The sequence below is a fragment of the Gigantopelta aegis genome, chromosome 1 (assembly GCF_016097555.1).
Source record: "Gigantopelta aegis isolate Gae_Host chromosome 1, Gae_host_genome, whole genome shotgun sequence".
Taxonomy (NCBI): Eukaryota; Metazoa; Mollusca; class Gastropoda; order Neomphalida; family Peltospiridae; genus Gigantopelta; species Gigantopelta aegis.
Window position 1 is genome coordinate 28,280,854 of NC_054699.1, and position 22,251 is coordinate 28,303,104.

At 37.9% G+C, this 22,251-nt stretch overlaps 1 protein-coding gene across 1 annotated transcript; it reads right to left on the bottom strand.

Annotated features, from left to right (window-relative positions):
- Positions 1 to 9,998: 9,998 nt before the first annotated feature.
- LOC121374369 (poly(U)-specific endoribonuclease-A-like) lies at positions 9,999 to 21,308 on the bottom strand. The gene is made up of 6 exons (XM_041501502.1): positions 21,242 to 21,308; positions 15,855 to 15,977; positions 14,150 to 14,351; positions 13,467 to 13,666; positions 11,516 to 11,742; positions 9,999 to 10,315 (listed from the first exon to the last, which is right to left on the bottom strand). Exons 1-6 carry the CDS (start codon positions 21,306 to 21,308, stop codon positions 10,085 to 10,087), a joined length of 1,050 nt encoding a protein of 349 aa, XP_041357436.1. The 3' UTR covers positions 9,999 to 10,084.
- Positions 21,309 to 22,251: the final 943 nt, after the last annotated feature.

Sequence of the window (22,251 nt, forward strand, 5' to 3'; positions counted from 1 at the left end):
TTTAGTGACTTAATTATATTGACACTACTTATAAATAACACAACTATGGCAAATATTCATTCCTTCGTTCTTTCATTATTTATTCCATTTATTCGTTCGTTCATTCATTCATCTACTGATACGTATCTAAAATTCAAATTTGGGTGTAATGTAAAAAATAAATTAAAAAAAAAGCATTCACCACTAACCCACTGTCCTGAACAGACAACCCAGATAGCTGAGGTATGTGCCCAGGACAGCCTGCTTGAACCTTAATTGGATATAAGCATGAAAATAAGTAGGAATAAATACCCCCCAAAAAAGTCATTTGTAAAAGATCCTAATCCAGACGTTCATACTGAAACCACTTTAAAGGGACTGGCCTCAGTTTGTTGTTGTCGTTGTTGTTGTTGTTGTTGTTGTTCTTCTTCTTCTTCTTCTTCTTCAGATGTTGCAGACTATATGAGTCTTTTTTAATGACTAAAAATGCATATTAAATACGTTTTTCTGCATAAAGTATCAGTGGCTGTATATTAAACGTGTTTCTGGTCGTTCTAGTGTTTGTACTTCGTTTTATGTCTTGATATTTTTTTATTTTCGTTTGTATGTAATTATTGGGAGACCAAACCCACGTAGAGCTATTTACAAATACTGGGGCGCCTAGAAACACATTGAATATTCAGACGATGATATTTTAAACATGAAACTATAGTGTAATATTAGTCGCTATTTACAAACACTGGGGCGCCTAGAAACACATTGAATATTCAGACGATGATATTCTAAACATGAAACTATAGTGTAATATTAGTCGCTATTTACAAATACTGGGGCGCCTAGAAACACATTGAATATTCAGACGATGATATTCTAAACATGAAACTATAGTGTAATATTAGTCGCTAAAAGATTTTATTAGTCGATAGCATCCAACAATGGCAGAAACCTCAGGATAATTTCTCTAAGGGTCATGCAAAGTTAACAAAATGTTGTGTGTTTTTTAAATGAAGGAAGGAAATGTTTTATTTAACGACACACTCAACACATTTTATTTTCGGTTATTTGGCGTCGGACATATGGTTAAGGACCACATAGGTATAGAGAGAGGAAACCCGCTGTCGCCACTTCATGGGCTACTCTTTTTGATTAGCAGCAAGGAATCTTTTATAAGCACCATCCCACAGACAGGGTAGTACATACCACATTCTTTGTTACATCAGTTGTGGAGCATGGCTGGAACGAGAAATAGCCCAATGGACCCACCGACGGGAATCGATCCCAGACCGACCGAGTAAAATGAATGAATGCCCTTACATTTCTACAGATGTTCTTCTAGGATTGGTTTCCAACCAGAGAATACCTGCGCTACCTGCCTAGACGATCCCTCGACACGTGGGTTGAGGACAGGACCGTCAGGACACGACATGTCCTTGTTAGTTCTGCCAGGAGCGCGGACGTCTGTCATGTCAGAGATCACAATCCATCTATGTCAGTGCCAGATGTACCGTTAGTGATAAACCATGTATTTATATTAATGTCAAAATCTATTCTTGTGTGAATTTATGTCTCTGAAAAGAACATATAAGACATTGAACTGCTCTGAATTGAAACCAATAGATGTAATACGACCAATGAAGAAATAATGTGTTTGTTTATTTCTTTGTTTGTTTGAAGCCAAACCAATATTTTTCTATTTATTCTTTTCATTCAAACCAATATTAGAGACATTACACCAGTATTAAAGGGACATACCCTAGTTTTTAAACACTAACGCATATTATTTTACTATTATAACCTGTTTTTTTTGATAACTTAAATAGTACTTTACTTAGATTTTATTGTTTAGATTATCAATGTTCGTACATTCGAAGTGTTTGTGGTCATTCTGGTGTTTTTAATATCACAAAATGCATTTCTCATATTTTTAAAAACGCACGTGCGTCTGAGAAGTAACAGTTGTGGAGTTAAGTTTTAGTCTAGTTTTAGAGGGTATTTCACCATTTCAAAGTCACAGACTCAATTGTAACTTTATCCAAATGTGTTTCAGGTTTGTAGATTAACTAAACTTAGTGTTAATTTTCATGGGTTGAAACTAGGGAATGTCCCTATAAAAACAATGTATACATGCGCTTGTACTTTGAACATGTATCAATATTAGAGACAGTTAGTTGTTAGTGATTAGTGAGCGAAGAGGGTGTAATGGTCTCACACCTACCCATTGAGTCGTTAAAACTCGCTCTGCGTGGGAGCCGGTACCGAGCTGCGAACCCTGTACCTACCAGCCTTATGTCTTAATGGCTTAACCACGACGCCGCCGAGGCCGGTTTTAGGGTAATGATTACTTGTTATGTTAATGATTAGTTGTGAGTTTAATGATTACGTGTCTGGGTACTGATTACTTGTTATGTTAATGATTAATTGTTAGTTTCATGATTACGTGTTAGGGTCAGTAGTGATTACTGTGGTTAGTTTAATGATCACTTGTTAGGTTAATCGTTAGTTGTTTGGTTAATAATAATACATGTAGTTAATTTAATGTTAAGTTGTTACCTAAGACTCGGTATAATTTGGATAATGTTAAAAAGTAATTTTGGTTATAAGTTATTAGACTTGTGGAAAAATGTTAATCTTTTAATTGATAATAGTAGGCTTGGAGATGACAAGTACACAGGGAAAACGTCTTGATTATTTTATCTGCTCTTCCCCTGCAATACAAATGATCTCGGGCTTTAAGGTAGAAGATTTCTGTTCTTTGTATTCTGACGTACATTGTCCTTTGTCAATTAACCTAAGCTGTTATCAGAAAATGTATGTTGATAGATTACAAAACAAAGTGCATAAAGTTGGTAAATGGAAAGAAAATTATAAGTGTGAATTTATTAATAATATTGACCAATCTAAAGTAAATGACATTTTAAAATTATTTAGTGAGAGTACACACGTTTATGGTGAATTATTTGTTAATAATATTGTTTTAGAAATTGAAAATATGTTTAACTTATCAGCTAATCAAACGTTTCGACCCCAACTATCACCAACTGATTTAAAGTTTAAGCATAAACCATGGTTAGATAGGAAATTTAAAGTTGCAAGAAAAAATACCACACTGCAAAGAATATGTATAGGCATTATAAATTGGATGGAAATAAAGTCTTTTAACTGTTGCAAGTAAACAATATACAAAAACGATGAAGATTTATATTAAAAAAACATCAAATTTATATGCAAAATAAAATCTAGGAAATGCTTAAAAACTCTCCTAAAGAGTATTGGAAATTGTTGAAAAGAAAGAAAGAAATGTTTTATTTAACGACGCACTCAACACATTTTATTTACGATTATATGGCGTCGGATATACGGTTAAGGGAAATTGTTGAATAAGTTTAAAAGTAGTGGTAATAAATATAAACTGGCTTAAATCGATTATCAAACAAAGAATATCGTATCAAAATTGGCATGCTTTAGTATCAAATTCCCCCAAATCTCTCTTTTATTGTATTATTAAATGTAATATTAATTTAGAAAATTACCTACTCTTGTTACCTAAGCGACTATCAAAACCTATTACAAAATTGAGATTAGGTAACCATCAACTCCCTGTTGAAAAGGGCAGGTGGGAAAATAGACCACAAGAAGAAAGAAAATGTACCCTGTGTAACCAAAATGAATTAGGTGATGAATATCATTATCTTTTTAATTGTCAATTTTTTGTCGATACTCGTAAGTCAAAATTTTGGTTCACGAACTGTTTAATAGTAAAAGTTTGCCAGTATTAAGAAATCTATCTTAAAATTTAAATACTGTGTTGCAGAAAAAGACCATATTCCCCGAGTGTTATTATTTTTTTTGTATTGTCTTCTCTGTCATGTCATATAATATGACCAATGGAGTAATAAAGTGTTTTGTTGTTGTTGTTAAGTTAAATGTGAGTTGTTTGGTTAATGGTTTGCTTATTGGTTAGTTGTTATGATAATAATTAGTTGTTAGGTTAATAGTTAGTTATTAGGTTAATGGTTAGTTTAATGGTTAGTTGTTAGGATAATGGTTAGTTGTTATGATAACGGTTAATTGTTTGATTAATGATTAATGGTTAATGGTTAGTTATTCGGTTAATGGTTAGTTATTTGGTTAATGATTACTTTAATGGTTAGTTGTTATGATAATGGTTAGATGTTAGGTTAATAGTGAGTTATTAGGTTAATGGTTAGTTGTTGGGATAATGGTTAGTTGTTTGGTTAATGGTTAGTTATTAGGTTAGTGACAGAGACGTTGTTGTCGTTGTCATATAGTTTCCATTAAACTTTACGTCTATTCTGTGAGAGCCGGTACCGGGTTGCGAACCCAGAAGCCACCAGCCTTATGGCCGACAGTTTAAGCACAATGCCACATAGACTGGAGAGTGAGCTAGAAACCCAGTGATATGACGTGTATGGATTACTACACGTTAAATAAATCATTGGTGGTTAACGTGCGGCTTTCTTTGACAAGACAAACATAACGGGCATCGGCATATCTCGAGTCCTTTTCCATCAATCAAACTGACGGGTTTCGTATATCAATAAAAAAGAAAACAGGTTAAAGTTTGACATATCATAACTTAATTTATCACATACCTAGTTAATACGTCTTTCTGTGCCAATGCTATGTCCAACGGCTCGTTGGAGTGCACTGACATATCAAATAATTGCGATCCAATCACAACTAATTCGCAATATAATTTTTAAACACTGCATGATATTTTCAATGTTTAAGCTTTGATCAAGTCTCATAACGTTTGGCACAAAGAACTGTTATTTAATAATATAATGGTGCGCTCACACCATTAGACCCTGCTTTCATTGTCAAACAAGAACATGTTGTACGCCTTTTTTTTTACACTAGTCGGAATGCTAACTGAATGAAACGATCTCGCCATTCTCAGAGTATGACAACGCCTTTAGCAAACAGGCAATACGTTCTACGCGTGACCGTCTTCGACCAGGACAACCACGTGACCGTCCACAATCAGAACAATCACGTGACCGTCCAAAATGAGAGCAATCACGTCACAACTGCAGCTCGAGATCGTCACATATACCGAAGACATTTAATAAACAGGGTCCATATTTTCCAAGCTAACTTAGCACTACGATGTCGTAAAATCGCCGCAGTCTATAGTGTGTGTCGTAGTGACGTCGTAGCCTACGATGGCTTTACGATATGACAGCGCTAAGTAAGATAGCTTCGTAAATCTGTAGCCAGGTTCTTGCGAACAGGGAAATCAACTACGAGAGACGGGATTTAGTTCGGTAGGTAGAGTGCTCACCTGATGAGCTTGAGTCGTAGTCTTCAACTTCCTCGGCAGACCCATTGTTTTGTTTCTCCATCCCACCCAGTGCCCCACGACTGGTATATCAAACGCCATGGTATATGTTGTGACGTCTATGGGAAAGTGCATATAAAAGATCCTTTGCTTCTAATGGGGAACAAATGTAGCTGGTACCTTCTGAAGACTTCGTGTGAAGAATTACCAAATGTTTGACATCCAATAGCCAATGGTTAATAAATAAATATGCACAAGTGGAGTCGTTAAAGAAAACAAACTTTGAATGATCTTTGCAGATCAGATGATTCATCTGTCGGAAGCTGGACAACGTCGATTACGTCCCACAAGACGCCGTGTACATCGTAGAAACATAAAGCGCAGATCCAGAATGTTTGCAAGAGCTGGGAGGTGTGAGGGGTGGGGTTCTACTACTTAACTACTTAAAGTTAAAAGTTAAAGTTTTTTTTAACGACACCACTAGAGCACATTGATTAATTAATCATCGGCTATTGTATTGTAACTACTTAAATGAAAGTTGTATATTAGTGAAAGTAAAAAGTAAAGTTGTTATCTTATCATTGGCTGATGGACATCAAACATATGGTCATTCTGAGATATTTCTTTAGAGGAAATCCGCTGCCGCCACATAGGTTACTCTTTCCGATAAGCAGCAAGGGGTCTTTTATATACACTTTCCCACAGACAGAACAGCACATACCACGGCCTTCGATGAACCAGTTGTGGACCACTGGTTGGAACGGAAAATAGCCCAAACTGCAAATGGGTCTACTCAGAAGGATCGATCCGATGACCGACCGCTTCACAGGCGGACACGCTACTGATTGAGTTACATCCCGCTCCCGTATATTAGTGATGACTGCACTATAAGCCACATCTGAACGTGGGCAGTAAGGACAATGGCGATGTAGGACACCGGCTTCGGTGGTGTCGTGGTTAAGCCATCGGACATAAGGCTGGTAGGTACAAGGTTCGCAGCTCGGTACCGGCTCCCACCCAGAGCGAGTTTTAACGACTCAATGAGTAGGTGTAAGACCACTACGCCCTCTTCTCTCTCACTAACAACTAATAACTAACCCACGGTCCTGATTAGACTGTCCAGATAGCTAAGATGTGCGCCCAGGACAGCGTGTTTGAACCTCAATTGGATAGAAGCACAAAAATAAGTTGAAATTAAATGACATGATGTAGGCCATTACTGATATGATTCTAGGGGAACCTTAAAGACAAAAGCCCATTAACATTTTCAAAACCATGTTTGTACACTAGGCAGTCAAAGGGATGTTTTGACTCTCATATCACGGGAGCTCCCAAAAGTCACTGTCAAGTGTTTCGTCATTAGGAGGACAGGCACTTCCCAGGCAGACACATCCTTTCTACTTCCAAGGAAGAAGCACCCTTTCTACTTTGCCTATAGGAAGACTGCCACACACATTCCATTTTGCCTATGTCTGCCACTCCCAGAACGCCAAACACGTTCTCCTTTGCCTACAGGAAGACTGCCACTTCCCAAAGGAAAGACATTTTACTTTGCCTGTAGGAGGACTGCCACTATCCAGAAAGAAACGCCTTTCCTTATAGGAGGACTGTTACTTCTCAGAAAACTTTCTACTTTACCTACAGGACTGTTACTTCCCAGGTCGAAACAACCTTTGTACTTTATATATAGGAGGACTGCCACTGCATAAAACGAAACACACTTTCTACTTTGCCTAAGGGAGAATTGCCACTTCCCAGAACGAAACACTTTCTACTTTGTCTATATGAGGTCTGCCATTTCTCATGACAAAATCTTTTTATTTCGCCTATAGGAGGACTGCCATTTCTCATATATATATATATATATATATATATATATATATATATATATATATATATATATATATATATATATATATATATATATATATATATATATATAAACTGTAAAGTACGCTTAGAACGAAAATGCTTAGAACGAACTACTGCATAGAACGAACTGATCGTAAAGTCCCAATTTATGTCCCTATACCCAACTTGTACAAATATGTACAACGAACTACTTCCAGTTCGTTATTTGAGTACTTATATACACACACACACACACACACACACACAGACACACGCACACGTATATGACAATGAAACAAAATAGCTTTATGCTTCTCATTTCCAACGTTGAACATGGATGCCAAATCATGACATTGTATTGCATTCCACACATTCGACATTTGTTTTACTTTATCAGGTCAGGTTACAGGGCTTTACGTGCACATTCAGAGCAAGCTGAAGCGCACGAGTTTTTCAGTCTATGTCTCATAGTCCTATAAATACCAGCCGCACGCATCTTATGGCAAAATGACGTGACAAATATTATTAATCGGACATTCCTGAGTTTGCTGCAATGTTTAAGATACTTTTTAACGATTGGAATTACATATCAAATATATTTTCCTGCATAACATATTAGTGGATGTATATTAAACGTGTTTCTCATCGTTCTAATAGTTGTACTAGCGTAAATTTCATTTTATTTCCTAAAAAAAAATTTTTTCGTACGTACTAAATTATTTGAAGACAAAATCCAGTTTGGGCTTCTTACAAATATTAAGACACATTGAATACACAGACACTGATATTCTAAACAAGAAAATACATTTAATATGTAAGTTTAATCGTGGGAGTATTTTATTAGTCGAAAACATTTTACAATGCAGCAAACTCGGGAATATCCCTCTAAATGAGAGTGCACGGATGCTCGAGTCTGGATAGACTAAGCCTGTGCTCAAGTACTCGAGTACTCGGTGAAGACTCTACTTCTAAACTCTTCATCTCCAGTTGAAAGGAAAATTAATATATACCTGTCAACCCATCCCACCCCAGGTGTTGGCATCTTCCGATGTCTGTGGTACACTCATTTTGCGTATATTGTAAAAGTAAGTAAATAACACAGCAACAAAAAGTTAACCCACATATATTTGAAATATAGTGTTAATTATAATGTGTTATTTAGGGTGACCGGCCTCGGTGGCGTCGTGGCAGGCCATCGGTCTACAGGCTGGTAGGTACTGGGTTCGGATCCCAGTCGAGGCATGGGATTTTTAATCGAGATACCGACTCCAAACCCTGAGTGAGTGCTCCGCAAGGCTCAATGGGTAGGTGTAAACCACTTGCACCGACCAGTGATCCATAACTGGTTCAACAAAGGCTATGGTTTGTGCTATCCTGCCTGTGGGAAGCGCAAATAAAAGATCCCTTGCTGCCTGTCGTAAAAAGAGTAGCCTATGTGGCGACAGCGGGTTTCCTCTAAAAACAGTGTCAGAATGACCATATGTTTGACGTCCAATAGCCGATGATAAGATAAAAAATCAATGTGCTCTAGCGGCGTCGTTAAATAAAACAAACTTTACTTTTTATTTAGGGTGTATACTACCAAATCAAATCCCATAGACGACAATAGTAACATATGCGGCTAAAACTCCTACCTGCAACGTATCAACCGACATAAACGCCACGGATATAAATACTACCACCCCTTACACTTAAAGTGAATCAGAAAAAAATGGGGGTCAAGCTGCTCGTTTCTGAGATAACGGGTAGCGTCTATGACTACCCTAGTTTCGCACAAAATTTGAGTACTTTTTTTTACAGGTACCCCATACATGTTTCAAGCACAAGGCTACTTGACACATTGGTACTAGATGAAATAAAATTGCACATTTATTTTACCCAGATGAAACTATTATTTTTTACAACCAACACACTCACATTTACAACCAATCACAGGACTTGTGGTGTTCACTTCTCTATCAAAAGTTCGGTGCACCTCGAACTTTGACCCAGCCGGAAGTTATTTGGTATAGTACTACCTTTAACAACAATACATAATACTACAATACTAAGAATTATAATGCCTTATTATAACAAGTCTGTGTCAACCACACATTGAGTTATAGGACCAGAGCTTCTAGATTATGGTAGCCTCACTCCTATGGCTAGTGATATTCAATGTTGGGCTAGTAACTAACTACTATTGCCATGTCCGATGGCTAGTGAAAATAACGTGTCAAATGTTGCAGTTAAAGGGACATTCCCGAGTTTGTTGCAATTTTTAAGATGCTATCGACTAACAGAGACTTTTTAACGATTGTAATTACATATCAAATGTATTTTTCTGCGTAAAATATTAGTGGCTGTATACTAAACGTGTTTCTGATCGTTATACTATTTGTACTAAGTTACATTTTATTTTATTTCCTAAAATAAAAAAATTCGTAAAATTTGAAGAAAAAATCCAGTTTGGGCTTCTTAGAAATATTAAGACGACCAGATACACATTGAATATACAGACACTGATAATCTGAACAAGAAAATATATTTAATAAGTAAGTTTAATCGTAGAAATATTGTATTAGTCGGAAACATCTTACAATACAGTAAACTCAAGAATGTCTCTTTAAGTCTATTTTGTAAATATATGAATATTCTGACCCCCAATGTTAGTGTTTTTAAGATCTCTCTCTCTCTCTCTCTCTCTCTCTCTCTCTCTCTCTCTCTCTCTCTCTCTCTCTCTCTCTCTCTCTCTCTCTCTCTCTCTCTCTCTCTCTCTCTCTCTCTCTCTCTCTCTCTCTCTCTCTCTGTGACATATAACCAATGTGTACCACTATTTAATAAACACTGTATTAACTTAGAGTAAAGTAGGGTAGTGAATTTTTAATCGTGGCTAGTACATTTTTTAAATCACTGATCCCATGGCTAGTGGATTTTATAAAAATTTAGAAGCCATGATGAAGGTGTAGCGAGTTACAGGATGGTGTAGGCCGATGCTATCTGCGTGCCGGCCATGTAGGTGACGTCCCACGTTTGGATGGAGAAGGCGGTGTTGGCCAGTTTGAGGTGACACAGATGTCCGGGGTGAACCAGGACGCAGATCGTGTCCAGCGCCATGGTGAACTCTGGACTATCGCCGACCAGGAACGAATCGATCTTCTTGAAATGGTTTCGCCACTTGAACGTAAACTCTATCAGCAATGGCTGTGAAAATGTAAAAACAAAAAATATCTTCAGAAAATAGAAATGGTTCCGCCATTTGAATGCAAAATGGTTGCGAAAATGTAAACAAAAAACCTTCAGAATACAGAAAAACAAAAACCTTCAAAAAACAGAAATGGTTCCACCATTTGAATGTAAACTCCATCAGCAATGGCTGCGAAAATGTAAAAACAAAAAACCTTCAGAATATAAACATGGTTCTGTGATTTGAATGTAAACTCCATCAGCAATGGCTTCAAAAATGTAAAAACAGAAAAACCTTCAGAAAATAGAAATGGTTCCGCCATTTGAACGTAACCTCCATCAACAATGGCTGCAAAAATGTAAAAATAAAACAACCTTCAGAAAATAGAAATGGCTCCACCATTTGAATGTAAACTCCATCAGCAATGGCTGTGAAAATATAAAAACAAAAAAGCTTCAGAAAATAGAAATGGTTCCGCCATTTGAACGAAAACTCTATCAGCAATGGCTGCAAAATTATAAAAACAAAAAAGCTTCATAATATAGAAATGGTTCCGCCATTTGAACGAAAACTCTATCAGCGGCTGTGAAAACTTAAAAACAAAACATAGAACTGGTTCTACCATTTGAACGTAAACGCCATCAGCAATGGCTGTGAAAATGTAAAAAACCTTCAGAAAATAGAAATGGTTTTGCCATTTGAATATAAACTCTAACAGAAGTGGGTGTGGAAATGTAAAAAACCTAAAAAGAATTTTTTAAAAACCCAACCCCAAAAACCCAACATTTTGAGGTAGTTCTAATGTGAAAACTTTGTTTGGTACTTGTGGCTGAAATGTGCGATTTCTTGCTTACTTATCCGTTTCGTCCTTTCAACATCACAAAACTTTAAACTGTATTTTTCTTCTAGTAAGTTCTATAGTCCGAACGGATGTAGAAAGTGTAAGAGTACAAATGTGCACCTTGCATTAGTAAGTTCTATAGTCCGAACGGATGTAGAAAGTGTAAGAGTAAAAATGTGCACCTTGCATTAGTAAGTTCTATAGTCCGAACGGATGTAGAAAGTGTAGGAGTAGAAATGTGCACCTTGCATTAGTAAGTTCTACATATCGTATGATTTATCAAAAGGTAAAGGTTATTTACAGATAAAAGTTCAATATCCGTCCTTGTGTTTATAATTATATTCTTACCTAAAAGCAAATTGTAGTTCAAACTTACATCATGTCTCTTCATGTATCCCAAGTAGTTGATGTTCCCACTCTTCTCCTCCAGGTAGAACCGTAGCCAGCTGTGGAAGCCCCCGACACTCGAACCCTTGAACTCGCCCACGAAGATGTGCTCGAACGCGCTGCTGTCCGAGGCACCGTGCGGGTTCCGTCCATACGGTCTAAACCACAGCCTCTCTATTGTGTGTCTGAACGCAGCCTCGTCACCATTGAAATGACCTGATAGTAAAACATATCATAGATAGATAAGTAGATAGATAGATGGATGGACGGACGGACGGACGGACGGACGGACGGACGGACAGACACACAGACAGATAGATAGATAGACTGCTGTCCGAGGCACCGTGCGGGTTCCGCCCATACGGCCTGAACCACAGCCTCTCTATTGTGTGTCTGAACGCAGCCTCGTCACCATTGAAATGACCTGATAGTAAAACATATCATAGATAGATAAGTAGATAGATAGATGGATGTATGGATGGACGGACAGACACACAGACAGATAGATAGATAGACTGCTGTCCGAGGCACCGTGCGGGATCCGTCCATACGGTCTAAACCACAGTCTCTCTACTGTGTGTCTGAACGCAGCCTCGTCACCATTGAAATGACCTGATAGTAAAACATATCATAGATAGATAAGTAGATAGATAGATAGATGGATGGATGGATGGACGGACGGACGGACGGACGGACGGACGGACGGACGGACGGACGGACGGGCGGACGGACGGATAGATAGATAGATAGATAGATAGATAGATAGATAGATAGATAGATGGATGAATGGACAAAATGGACGAAATGGACGGATGGACGGATGGATGGATGGATGGATGGATGGATGGATAGATGTATGGATGGATGGATGAATGGATGAATGGTTGGATAGGTGGGTGATAGATAGGTAGATAGATAGATAGATAGATAGATAGATAGATAGATAGATAGATAGATAGATGGATGGATAAATAGTGAGAGAGACAGATAAAGATAGAGATAGATACAAATAGAGATAGGCAGATGATTGGTTGGATAAATATAGAGACAGAAACTGAGATAGACAGAGAAACAGGCAGGGGAAGAGACAGAGATAGATAGAAAGTGAGCGACAGAGATAGAAAGCAACAGAGAGAGAGAGAGAGAGAGAGAGAGAGAGAGAGAGAGAGAGAGAGAGAGAGAGAGAGAGAGAGAGAGAGAGAGAGAGAGAGAGAGAGAGAGAGAGAGAGAGAACGATCCATGAGAGATATATAGAGACAGAAAGTAACAGTCACATAGACATAAAGAGAAATATTAATGGCGGTAAGATTGATTGGTCGGGATCTTAAATCTATCCACGTCAATTTAAAAAGGTAGCCGGAACCCGGCATCATAGAGAAGGCGGAGCAACACTGCTCTAATCGAATTCACAAAACAAACTTCACAATTTTATAAATTAAATTATATGACTATGAACTATTTTAACATGCCCCTATACCACTAAGGTTTCAGGCATGTTCATCCTGGGCCCTGTCTCTGGATAGCCAGGGACTTGACCCGGGACAGAATTTAAATTATATTAAATGATCTAAATAATCTAAATGACAAAAACAATAACATAATCAAAATCGTAATGACGATATCACAACTATTTCCGTGAGACAATTATACACTCGGAAAAATACCAAAACAAAATGTCTGTTTGAAGGAAAGAAAGAAATGTTTTATGTAACGACGCACTCAACACATTTTATTTACGGTTATATGGCGTCAGACATATCGTTAAGGACCACACAGATATTGAGAGGGGAAACCCGCTGTCGCCACTTCATGGGCTACTCTTTTCGATTAGCAGCAAGGGATCTTTTATATGCACCATCCCACAGACAGGATAACACATACCACGGCCTTTGATACACCAGTCGTGGTGATCTGTTTGAAGGAGCGGCTTCTGAACTTACCCATTTTGTGAAGAAACTGCATTGTAATTTTCATCACGTCTGTTGCCATGATAAGATCGAGGAAGTGGTTAATTTCTATTTGCTCGTTGGCACTGACGGGGTCGGCCACGCCCCTCGATGGGTTGTAATTGTCTAGCAGGGCTAGGAACGCTTTGTAGACCGGCCGTTGTAACCGCGCCTCGTTGACACTAGCGAACAGTCTAAAATAAGACGCTGTTAATAAAAGTTTCATTGTCCCGGATTACAAAATTACATATATAAATGTACACAAAACACACAAGCACGCACGCGCACATGAGCAGATACACACACACAAATTTAGACACATTTACAAACAAAAAGTTAGACACATTTACACACAATTACATACAGATATGTAGGATTATATGCATATTTACACACATATATTTAGATACACATATGTGCGCGTGTGTGTGTATGCATGCGTGCATGGTGTAAGTATGTGTGTGTGCGTGCATGTGTGTGTACGTGCATATATGGTTTTGTGATAAATCTAAATCGGTACATTTTCCTATATTCTGTACCATAACTAATTTATTATATACGAGTACACACACACACACACACACACACACATATGTGTGTGTGTGTGTGTGTGTGTGTGTGTGTGTACACAATGTGTATCCATATATGCATTTAACACGGGTCACGTGATTACATACGGTTGATTGGAGACGTCGCTGTGGGATCCACTGTGCGTCTTTGAACCGTAGTTTAGAGTTATCTCTCCAGTCTGAAACCTGTCAGTGTCGACACCCCAGAGGGTGTCTGCGATGGTGGCCATTGTTAGCGAGTTGATGTCGACGTTTTGAATTTGCACCGGTTTGAACGTGCCCGGATTGTTGGTGGTCACAGAGTGCGAGCCTGTACAAATAAATTTACAATATAATACTCGAGGCCATTTTAAGAGTTTCTGATGGTTCTGACCGCTTCTCCTCTTTTAATGTGCACTGCGACAACCTATGTAGTTACCCGATACCGCACTTCGCAAGAACGTTTTTTGGTGGGTGTTTTGTTTTTTGTTGGGGTTTTTTGGGGGGTTTTTTTTTTGGGGGGGGGGGGGGGCGTTGGTGTTGGGTTTTTTTGTTGGGTGTGTGTGTGTGTGTGGTTTTTTGGTGTGTTTTTTTGTTTGTTTTTTGTTGGGGGGGGGGGGTTGAACTTTGTCGTGATAAGCATGGCTTATATCTATAGTCCATCCCATCATTTTATTAAAATGTTTTTGTAAATAATTTCAGTCTGGTTTGAAGAAGAAAAGCAAAAGTGTTTTAAAATAACAAAGAAATACAATTTGTGTGTGCAATTTACAAATCAGTCGGCTCGAAGTGTGTAGTAAATTACATATTATGACAAAAATAGTAAAAACTATAGTAAAAACATTAAATCTAGACAACCAATATGGAGTCGAGTTCCAGACCATATTTCTCCACAAGACAGAGTCCAAGGGATGTTTTTAAATACCTAAAGGACACGAGTGTCACGTAACGCTTCGGTGCAGTTTAATCACCGACTTGTAGGGGAGTGTAGTATATACTATGTGGAGAGTATCATGGGAGTTTACTCTGCAACCTATGTGGCGAGAGCCCGTTCACTTTCTCTCTTTTTAGACGTAAGATAACTGACCAATCGGAAATGCGAATGCGAATGCGAATGCGAATGCGAACAGCATTGTAGGCTATGGCATTTCTGTGTAAAACAGTGTTTACTTTTTAATAGCAAAAAATTCATATCCAGTCAGGTCAAATTTATATTTACACCAACAAATTTGTTCGGCAATGGAGAAATTAAAAATGTCAAATCTAATTTGGTGACAACTAAATGTTTAGATAAATTAACATTCTAAGCAAGAACGTGGAACAAGGGTGAAAAGGCACACGAACCAATTCTCGTAAAGAGTACATCAATAGTACATTCATGAACAAAATGTAAACAAATAATTGTGTGGGTTTGGGGGGGGGGGGGGGTTGTTGAGGAGGTTTTTATTGGGGTTTTTTTTTAGGTTTTTAAAGCACTTGAATTGTTTGTGGAGGGGAAAAGTCCACTTGCAACCCCATAGATTCGCCTTGGTAGCTCAGTGGTAAAGCGCTCGCTCGATGTGCGGTCGGTCTGGGATCGATCCCCGTCGTTGGACCCATTGGGCTATTTCTCGTTCCAGCCAGTGCACCACGATTGGTATATCAAAGGCCATCCCACAGACAGGATAGCACATATCACCCCCTTTGATATACCAGTCGTGGTGCACTGGCTGGAAAGAGAAATAGCCCAGTGGGCCCACCGATGGGGTATCAATCCCAAACCGACCGCGCATCAAGCGAGCGCTATACCACAGGGCTACGTCCCGCCCACATTAAGACAAAGTGCACGTCTTACCACCACTGCAGGTGTTGTGGTAGTCGGTGCAGCAGTCGTGGTAGCGCGTGCATGCGTGGTTGCACTGACAGCTCTTGGAGTGGTCCACGTGTGAGCCGCACCGCCCCAGACACAGGTCGATATCTGAAACACAAACAAACGGCAATCAGTTTACCTTAATTCAACTACCTGGGGCCGGACTCTCAAAACTCTCGCAGGCAACGTCGCAGTGTCTTTAAATATATATATATATATATATATATATATATATATATATATATATGTGTGTGTGTGTGTATGTGTGTGTGTGTGTGTGTGTGTGTGTGTGTGTGCGCATATGTATATATAATTCAATTTTATAATTACTATTTTGTAATAGGCGTCCGGATTGGTTAAAATGTTATCACGTGATCTAAAGAAAAACGTTCATTCTTCCATGAACGTGAAAACTGCACTTTTTCGGTAAACAAATAAAAACAGAATGTTATTACCGGAACTTTTTATCAATTACGTGAACAACGGAATCCCCGAGGATTCCATGGTTTCTATTTTTATCCAAATATCGTCTGCACTGTGAGAGTTTTAAACGACACCGGTTTTGAATTGAGACACATAGGGCCGATTTCACATGTCTGGGTTTCATAACACCAGGTTATATAAAGACCTAGGTTTAACACTGGTTTTCCTGTTCTGAATGTGCACGTAAAACCCTTTGACATGACATGACATGACATGACATGACATGACATGACATGACACTGGTTTACGTAAACCACAGAAAAACTTGACCAAGACCTACACCCGTGGTGCATTTCACGTGTATGTTTACCCGTGTTTACAAAGCCACGCTTTTTACATGGGTTACCCGCAGAAAGGGACATAAGCGAGGGATAGCTTACACTTCATTACTTTGTAGTTCAAACTCGTTGCTAGTATATTATTAGCATTCGCGTACAAGATGGGGGTTCAGCTATCTCCTCTCCCCCCCCCCCACAGTCTGGGGCAAACCATATTCGGGCAAAAATGATGGAGATGTTTGGCCAAAATAAGCTGGCCTGAAAACGTTTCACTGTGTATTTCCATAATTCTTCTCACAATATTAGTAACTGTTATAATCCACGTACAATGAGTACAGAACCCTACATAGCTGTTGGTAATAATGCACAGATGAATAAAAGTTGTTACCTAGAATTGGGCATTTCCCTTTAATTGGGGCAAAAACCAGCCTCCCCCACCCCCAACTCCAAAACAAAAAAGGGACCCGTACGCCTGAGGGTAACGAGAAAACGTTTTGTAAAATTTTCAAACCTGTAGGCCTATCTCGCCTTTCTTCCCTTTTTGGGCTATTTCTCGCTCCAGCCAGTGCACCACGACTGGTAGGCCTACATCAGAGGCCGTGGTATTTGCTATCCTGTCTATGGGATGGTGCATATAAAAGACCCCTTGCTGCTAATCGAAAAGAGTATCCCATGAAGTGGCGACAGCTGGGTTCCTCTCGTAATATCTGTGCGGTCCTTAACCATATGTCCGACGCCATATAACCGTAAATAAAATGTGTTGAGTGCGTCGTTAAATAAAACATTTCCTTCATTCCTTCTTCCCCTTTATTAAGATGAGACAAACAAAAAAGCATGTCATTATAAGACTGCAATTTGTGATAGATGTTTAAAGAATTTATGTTCATGACTCTGTTTTTAGTGTTAAAATTTATAACAAAATGTCATTTTAATGCAATTCATTATATATATTTTTAGCAGAATAAAGATAACTTTTGTTTTTGAAAATTATCTGCTTTGTTGTTCGTTCGCCATGAACATGGTGAATAATTGTTGTGTGAAGGGGTGAAAAGACACACACCTTCGTGCACAATTACGCGACCTGTCCGAGAATAGTATCACATAATCAAAGACTTCCTCTGAAATCCACACACACAGTAACACTGAATAATTTGACGCTCTCCCTTATGTTAATTAGTTCAAAATTCATACTCTAACCGCTTTACAACAAATCTTCCATTTAAGTGTACAGATCGTTCAATTCTTAATTAATTATCGTTTGATATTTTTGAAAAAGAAAATTGTTTGCGTTATCAGTTGATGTTCAACTACGCCATTCATACAGTGTGTAAAACGGTTTTGGTGTTTATCATCGCCATCGCACGAATGTCAAAAATATAACGTTCAATTCTTAAACATGTATGTATGTATGTATTTTTATATTTTGAATATCTCTATTGTATGTAGGTCGGGTTTTGACTTAAACATACATATATTCAATGACGCACTGGCACAGGGGATATTAAAATCCTTTATTGCCTTCACAAATTTCCTCATGCCGTTACCGAGACCCGAACCTGTGGCACTCAATCGCCCGCAATTGTTGGGCCGGAACGCACCAATCAGACCAACTACGTTCCACAAAAATAGAACGATCGTTAGTCGACCATATTCTTACCGGTCCAACAACCACGCGGTTCTGAGGCCCCATGGCTTGGCAACGTTTGACTTACATGCAGATGTGGACAGACCTGGAACTGGCTATATATGTATTTTTTATATTTTGAATATCTCTATTGTATGTATGTCGGGTTTTGACTTAAACATACATATATTCAATGACGCACTGGCACAGGGGATATTAAAATCCTTTATTGCCTTCACAAATTTCCTCATGCCGTTACCGAGACCCGAACCTGTGGCACCCAATGTATGTATGTATGTATGTATGTATGTATGTATGTGTGTATGTATGTATTGATGTATGAATATCTATATTGTATGTATGTCGAGGTTGACTGTTACATACATAGATATTAACGCACTGGAGCAGAGGATAATTAAATCCTTTCTGGCCTCACAAATTGTCCCATGCCGTTGCTGGGACTCGAACCTGTGGCACCGAATCGCCCGCAAATTGCAAGACTAACCATGATGCGTTCTGAGCTATTGAGGCATCCATAAAAAGGATGCTCTTTAACTGAACCACATGCATGGGGCCTACAATCTACGCGGTCGATCCCGCTTACGTGCATGAAACAGTGGGCAGACCTGGCACTGGCTAGTATGTTTGATGTATGAATATCTATATATTGTATGTATGTCGAGGTTGACTGTTACATACATAGATATTAACGCACTGGCGCAGGGGATAATAAAATACTTTCTGTTCTCACAAATTGTCCCATGCCGTTGCTGGGACTCGAACCTGTGGAACCGAATCGCCGGCAAATTGTAAGACTAACCACGGTGCGCTCTGAGCTACTGAGGCATCCATAAAAAGGATGCTCTTTAAACGATGTATGTGTATATATATATATATATATATATATATATATATATATATATATATATATATATATATATATATATATATATATATAAAATAATCAGTTCATTGATATATATATATATATATATATATATATATATATATATATATATATATATATATATATATATATATATATATATATATATCAAATGTTTGACATCCAATAGCTGATGATTGATAAATCGTCTAAATTGTCCCTGGAAACCTATTTGAATATCCTAATATTCATAAAAAGGATGTTCTTTAAACGATGTATGTATCTATGTATGTATGTATATATATATATACATGTATATATAAAATAATCAATTCATTGATATATATATATATATATATATATATATATATCAAATGTTTGACATCCAATATATATATATATCAAATGTTTGACATCCAATAGCCGATGATTGATAAATCGTCTAAATTGTCCCTGAAAACCTATTTGAATAACCTAATATTGCAAGTTTAACCCCAACCCACAGCCCACGCTCTATCAAACGAAAAAGCTTAATGTTTGGTCATCAAACTGTATTCGTCTTCCTAATGAGTGCTTACAAATGTGGAAATCTTAAAGGCACAGACCCGAGTTTCAGCCAGTGAAAATAAACTCTAAGTTTAGTTAATCTACAAACCTGTAACACACATTTGAATAACGTTATAACAGTGACAAACTAAAGTCTGTGATGTTAAACTGGGAAATACCGTCTAAAAATAACTAGAGCTTGTCTCTATAACCATTATTTTTTAGACGAACGTGCGTTTTTAGAATAATGAAAAATGCGTTTTGGGGCATTTCAGAAATCTGGATAATTAGAACCACTTCAGGAAATTAATATTCTAAATAATAAAATGTAAGTAGTTTTAATTTAAATGATAAAAAAACGGTTTAATAGTGAAAAATTCGTAGTAGTGTTTAAAAACTAGGGTCTGTCACTTTAAATTAATCAATTCAATTTGTGACTGCAGATACTTAAAACTAACCTGGGTTAAGTTTGATGGGTTAAGTTTGATAGATGAATCATCCACGTTTATTACTGTCCAGCTTAGAGCAGTATCTTTGAATTTCATGCATGCAAGCATGAATGAACAAAATTTTACTGAATGTTTAACGACACCCCAGGGAACAAATACACATCGGCTATTGGGTGTCAAAGTTACTCTGCATTGTAAGCGGGATTTGTTTTATTGTTATTATCTATGTACCATAAAACACGTATATATATATATATATATATATATATATATATATATATATATATATATATATATATATATATATATATATATATTTAAGACACATGGATATAAAACACCTGCATTCATGGCAGTTATTTCATGGAATAAACTGTTTATAACAGATATTTTAGTGCGGTTTCATATAACATTGGCAATTTTGGTCTCCTTTTTGTCCCATTCAAAACACACTGTATATTGCAAATAGTTTTAAAATGACAACCTAGTTTTTAAACACTAAGATGTATATTCATTATTAAAGCCGTTTTTGATAATTTAAATTACAAGTACTCACATTTTATTATTTAGAATATTAATTTGCGTACACCTGAAGTGGTTCTGGTCATCCAGGTTTTTGAAACACCCGAAAATACATTTTGCATAATTCTAAAAACGCACGTTCGTCTGAGAATAAATGGTTACCGAGACAAGCTATTTTTAGACAGCATTTCCCGGTTTAAACACCACCTACGTTAGCTTCTCTCTCTCCAAATGTATGTTGCACTTTTGTAAGATTAATAAACATAAGTGTTCATTTTTACGGGCTAAAATTAGAGTATGAGCCTTTAAAACTAAAACAATGATTCACACTTGTGTAATTTGGTAATTAAGTTTGTTTTGTTTAACGACACCACTAGAGCACATTGATTTATTAATCTTCGGCTATTGGATGTCAAACACATGGTCATTTTGACAGTTATAAAGAGAAAACCCGCTACATTTTTTTCCATTAGTAGCAAGGGATCTTTTACATACACCATCCCATAGACAGGATAGCACATACCACGGCCATAGATATATAAATCGTGGTACAAAGAAACTTTAATATACGACGTAATACTGACCTATAAAACAGTGACCTATAGATACTAGTCCCAGCAACAGGAGCGCAACGAAAACAGGTGTTTCCATGATGGCGGTCGACAGGCTAAGAACCCGTCACCCTGTCGACCTTCTTTTTTTTATCTTACCTGTTGCCTGACGTACAACGTCCCCCGCGTCATACAAACAGATGGCTTTCTTATCTTCTCTCGAGGATTGTCTGGCACTTCTTTCACTTTTTCTTTTGTGAGTTATGATTTCAACTTTAAAGTAGGCAGAGTTCGCAGGCCAAGTAGATATACGTGGTTATGGGTTAAAAAAAGACAATCGAAAAACAAAAAAGTGATATACGTTTATTACCAACTCTTTACAATACATTGATTATTTAATCATACACACAGACACTGGGAAATGTTTTATTTAATTAACGACACACTCAACACATTTTACTTACGGTTATATGGCGTCAGACATATGGTTAAGGACCACACAGATATTGAGAGACGAAACCCGCTGTCGCCACTTCATGGGCTACTCTTTTCGATTAGCAGCAAGGGATCTTTTATATGCACCATCTCACAGACAGGACAGTACATACCACGGCCTTTGTTACACCAGTTGTGGAGCACTGGCTGGAACGAGAAATAGCCCAATGGGTCCACCGACGGAGATCGATCCTAGAACAACCACGCATCAAGCGAACGTTTTACCAATGGGCTACGCCCCGCCCCAAAATTTTGAAACTCAGACATCGATCTCAGTCACACACACACCCTCCCCCACCCCCACCCCCCCATTGTTTACTTGCTTCCGTCGTGCCTGCAACAATAAAATCAATGGAAATAAGACGACTAAAAAATCTCTCTCTCTCTCTCTCTCTCTCTCTCTCTCTCTCTCTCTCTCTCTCTCTCTCTCTCTCTCTCTCTCTCTCTCTCTCTCTCTCTCTCTCTCTCTCTCTCTCTCTCTCATACCTTCCTTTTGTAATTATGTTTCGCTCCAGCCAGTGCATCACGACCAAAGGCGGATCTAGGGG